Consider the following 4,514-nt stretch of genomic DNA (forward strand, 5'->3'; position numbering starts at 1 on the left):
CGTGGTCCGCCTCTTCGCGGGTGGGGACCTCGTGACGGTTGGTGTCTGCCAGCTACGCCCGCAGGCCTGGCGCAGCCTGTCTGTCTCCCTCAGTTAAGCGACCCCTGATCTTATTCTCTCGATAAGAAGCGGCATTCCTGGTTTCTCGGCTCTCCGAGAACTGCAGGGTCGTGACGTGGCTCGGGTGGCGCCGCCTCGCACGGTGGGGACTCGGGGGGCCGCTCAGGTGCGGAGCAGAGGCAGGTAACCGAGAGCGCCCCCTGGGGGACGCGGGGAGGGCTGTTGCCTGAAAGAAGCCGAGGCTCCAGGCACTTCGTACCAGCCAGGTGTCCGCGCCTGGGCCGCGACAGCTGGTGGGGTTTGGCAGCATTTCAGGAGGCCCCTTGCTAGGGTAGAAGAAAGCTTGGGCATCTCAAGACAGCTTGACCACCTGTACAGTTCGGTTGAATCAGTTGAATACAGACTAATTGCACGTAATGTGGCCATTGGAAGTAACATCGTATACGTAGTTTTTATTTTTTGGTGCTGTAAATTTAACCCGGGAGCGCCTACATCTGAGCTACATCCCCAACCCTTTTTATTTTTTATTTTGAGACAGTTGCTGAGGCTGGCCTCGAACTTGTGATCCTCCTGCCTCAGCCTCCCAAGTTGCTGGGATTATAGGCATGCATCACAATGCTGGGCAGTATACACGTTTTTCAGTTTTTTTTTTTTTTTGTGCCCAGGATGGAGCCCAGGGATGCTTACCACTGAGCCACAACCCCCAGCCCGTTTTTGTATTTTATTTAGAGACAGGATATCCTTGAGTTGCTGAGGCTGGCTTTGAATTAACTGTCCTCCTGCCTCAGCCTCCCGAGCCCCTGGGATTACAGGTGTGTGGCCACCACTTCTGAGTAGAGATTATTGTAGAAGTTGCAACAAGTGTTAGTTTCCTAGCTGCTGTGATAAAGTTGCCACATATTTGTTATTTTATAGCTCTGGAGGTCAGAAGTTCAAAATGTACTAGGGGCTTAAAATCTAGGTGTGTGTGTATGCGGGGGGGAGATGTTCTGATTCCTTGTGTAAGCTTCAAAGGAGAATCAGTTTGTTGGCCTTAATCAGTGTCTTAAGAATCTGCCTCCCTCCAGTTTGTGTGCCCTTGTGATCACTCTGGGCCCTCTCAGATAAATTAGGGCAATATCCCCCTCTCAACATCAGCCTGCACCTCTGTAACCCCAGCATCTCTGGATACTGAGGCAGGAGGATCACAAATTCAAGGCCAGCCTGGACAGTTTAGCAAGAGCCTCTCTCAAAATAAAAAGGGCTTCATGTGGCTAGTGGTTCAGTCCCCAGTCCTGTCCCCCACACACAAAAAAAGCGGAAGTCGGTTGGACACAGTACGCCCAGAGGCTCGCTGAGCCCTTCACTCTCAGGCTACAGAAGCCTCTGCTAGGAGCCAGCAGTACCTTGTTTCCCTGCATCAAGGGGGAGAGGTGCTGCCTGTCTTCACTGAGGGCCCTGAGCACCTGGCAGGTGCTGGACACACCGCGGGCCTGCTCTCTGAGGGGATCCTGGAAGGGTGTGTGTGCTCTCTGCCCAGCCTCCTGCTTTGCTGGAACCCAGTTGGTGGGCCTTGTCTGTGGACACCCAGAGAACTACAGCAACACGTGTTGGCTGGCCTGGCCAAAAAATTTCCCCCAGTTGTAGCTTTTCACCTTATAACCCCAAAGAAGTGGCCCTCTCAGTCCTCTGGTTAGTTCCTGGCTCCTGATTCCTGGGACTCTGAGCTACCCTGGAACATGAAGTTAGTGGAGATCCGCAGTGAGCATGGAGCCTAATGACTGAGACAGAACTCCAGTCCACCGCTTCTCCATCAGCTCCCTTGTCAGCTCGCTCCTTCTTTCAGACTGCCTGGGCTGGCCTGCAAGCCTTCCCTGGCCTTTTCGTGGTACCAGATTGCCTTATTGAACTCCTTGAGGACAGCGAGGCCTGGAACAGTGCCCTCCACACTGCCGGTACTCAGGGAAGAGTTGGATGGATGAATGCCTGTGCCTTCTAACAAGTGTGCAGCCGTCTCTGCAGGAGAGCAGGCATCTGAGGAGATGGCCCGCTTCCCTAGCAGTTCACTTCCCTAAGCTGTTCATGCCCACATGACTTTTTTCAAACATCACCAGTGTTTTGCATGTTTAAAAACCTGTACCTCGCTGGGCACTGTGGTACATGCCTGTAATCCCAGCAACTCAGGAGGCTGAGATCCTCAGCAATTTAGCAAGATGCTCTCTTAAAATAAAAAGAACTGGGAATGTACGTGAGTGGTAAAGGGCCCCTGGGTTCAAGATCCAGTACCCCCCAAAAAGTAAAAGCCAAGCCAGTGTACCCTTGTGGCTCTCCCCAGGCCAGTCAGAATTGCTGTAACTGGCAAGAGTTTGGGAGTATGTTACAAAATTATTAAGCTGTTTTCCTCCAAGAGACTTAGATTGGGTCTGTGTTTGCATCCCAGCCCTTTCCCATGCTGAGGATGGAACCCAGGACCTTTGAATGGTAGTACTCTACCAGGAGGTTTGGTGACATACCCTGGGCTTCCCAGGGGACCCAGGCGGGACCGGTTTTGCTTACGTGCTCTGAGCAGCAAACGGGGTTCAGTCAGGGCTCCTCATTGAGATGCTGTGTGACCAAGGTGTCCCCTGCCCTTGCTTCAGTTTCCCCTGTTGCAGGCCTGTGTGCCACGACCCATAAGGGCGACCCCCCAAGTTGGCTCCAAGGTGCTCCTCCCTGCTCCCGCCTGATCCAGCCCCAGGGAAGGGGCAGGACAAGGCCAGTTGTGCCAGACACTGGCGGCAGAGGGGAAGACACTCGGGAACCTCTACAGACCACGTCATCCTGTAGTCACAGCCTTTGGGAAGGGCGCTGGGCTCTGCCTCTTGGGGAGAGAGCTCCTCAAGAGAAGCCCTTGCCCCACCCTTCCCTGCACTGGAAGCCCAGCATGAGTCGCTTCTTCCAGGAACCCTCTGGTGTCCCTGCTGCTCCAGCTGGCCTGCTTGGCAGAGCTCAGGGAATGTGTGGTCCACCGGGTGACTTCCTCTTCCCCTTCTTCCCCAGACGTATGGGTGCTGTAGGTGCCATGTCCTCTCGGCTTCAGGAACCCCCTTCAGTCAGTGATACCTTGTTTTTTCAGGCTGTGACCTGCCTCTGTTCCAGCCTGGGCAGGGCCTGGGAGGGGCAGAGGAGGTGCCCTGGCCTGTCCTGGAGTCATGGAAGCTGTTGTCCTAGGGCTGCTGGGGGAGGCTTCACCCACTGCTGTGTTTGGGCAGCTTCCATCCTGGACCCTGCATCTTGGAGGGCTCTGGCTTTGTGGACAGCTTGGCAGTGCACTGTGGCACTGCCAACCCTGCCTGTTCTGAGAGGACAGGAAGCCAGCTGAGCCCCCTTCTGGGGTTTCCACCCCCCTCCCACCATCCTTGCTCAGGTGAATAAGAGGCAGGGGCTTCCCAGCCCACACTTGCTGTGTCCTGCTTCTCCTGAGCAGGAGGTGCCAACTGTGGCTGTAGGCTGAGAGGTGAAACTGACATCTGTGTCCCACAGCCGCGTCCCCAAGCTCTGCTGCTTGGGGTGACCTTTGCCAATAGATACACATCTGCTCCTGGAGAATGAGCAGGTGGAAATTTTGAGGGAAGAAGGCAGACAAAGCACCTGCCGGAGAGGCTGGAGCCCTTCTGGAAATGTCCGCCTTCAGGGTTCTGGGTGGACTCTTCCTGCTCACAGGATCTCTGGTCTGCCGGGCCTGGGGAATCTGCGAGGGGTTCTCTTTCCTCTTTCTTTTGCCCAGACGACACTGCAGCCCACCATGAGTCTTGACATCCACTGTGAGCAGCTGAGTGATGCCAGGTGGACAGAGCTCCTCCCCCTGATCCAGCAGTACCAAGTGGTCAGGTATGGGCAGCTGCGGTGGGGTGGCGATGCACTTGGGCACGCTGTGCTTGGGAGGCTACTATTCATGGAGGCGAAGGTGGTTGATAGTTCTGGGAGGTATGAGATGCTGTCCTGTGGTTTCCAGCCTGGGCATTAGCTCCGTGGTACAGCACTGGCCTAGCACGTGGGTTCTGTCCCAGCACCACAAAGAAAGAAAAAGAAGAAAAAGTTTTTCTACACGAACCCTCACAGGCTCTAGTGGATGGCAGGTGTGGTGTGCGTTGGGGGCACACCAACTGATGCACTAGGCGGCCCGGAACCTGGGCTCTAGGCCCCTCTCCATCCTCAGGCAAGGCGCAGTGAGGCTTGGTGGCTGTGCTGCCCCTGCCACGCTCTGTCCTCAGCTTCACTCTCCCAGGTGCCTCAGGCTCACAGTTGAGACAGGCACCCGCTTGGTCCGTTTGTAGCTGCTATCAGAGATGGTTTTAGATAGCCTTCTTCCTGCTTCCCCTGATGACCTCATCTCATGGAGACTGTCACACTGCCCAGCATGTCCCACCAAGGACAAGCCCAGGCACCAGCTTTGTACCCGCATCCTTTTCCCTCTGGGTTGCCCAGGATCCCGC

General features: G+C 55.4%; 1 protein-coding gene across 2 annotated transcripts in view; it reads left to right on the top strand.

Annotated features, from left to right (window-relative positions):
- Positions 1–4,514, top strand: part of Rnh1 (ribonuclease/angiogenin inhibitor 1) — a 10,131-nt gene continuing 5,617 nt past the window's right edge. The window contains exons 1-2 of one of the 2 annotated variants that reach the window (XM_015503401.1): positions 1–243; positions 3,806–3,909. In XM_015503401.1, the coding sequence (XP_015358887.1) occupies positions 3,824–3,909 (86 nt within the window). In that variant the 5' untranslated portion in view covers positions 1–243; positions 3,806–3,823. The remainder of the gene's footprint in view (positions 244–3,805; positions 3,910–4,514) is intronic. The other variant, XM_015503402.1, reaches the window with a different exon arrangement.

The sequence above is a fragment of the Marmota marmota genome, unplaced genomic scaffold, assembly GCF_001458135.2.
Source record: "Marmota marmota marmota unplaced genomic scaffold, marMar, whole genome shotgun sequence".
Taxonomy (NCBI): domain Eukaryota; kingdom Metazoa; phylum Chordata; class Mammalia; order Rodentia; family Sciuridae; genus Marmota; species Marmota marmota.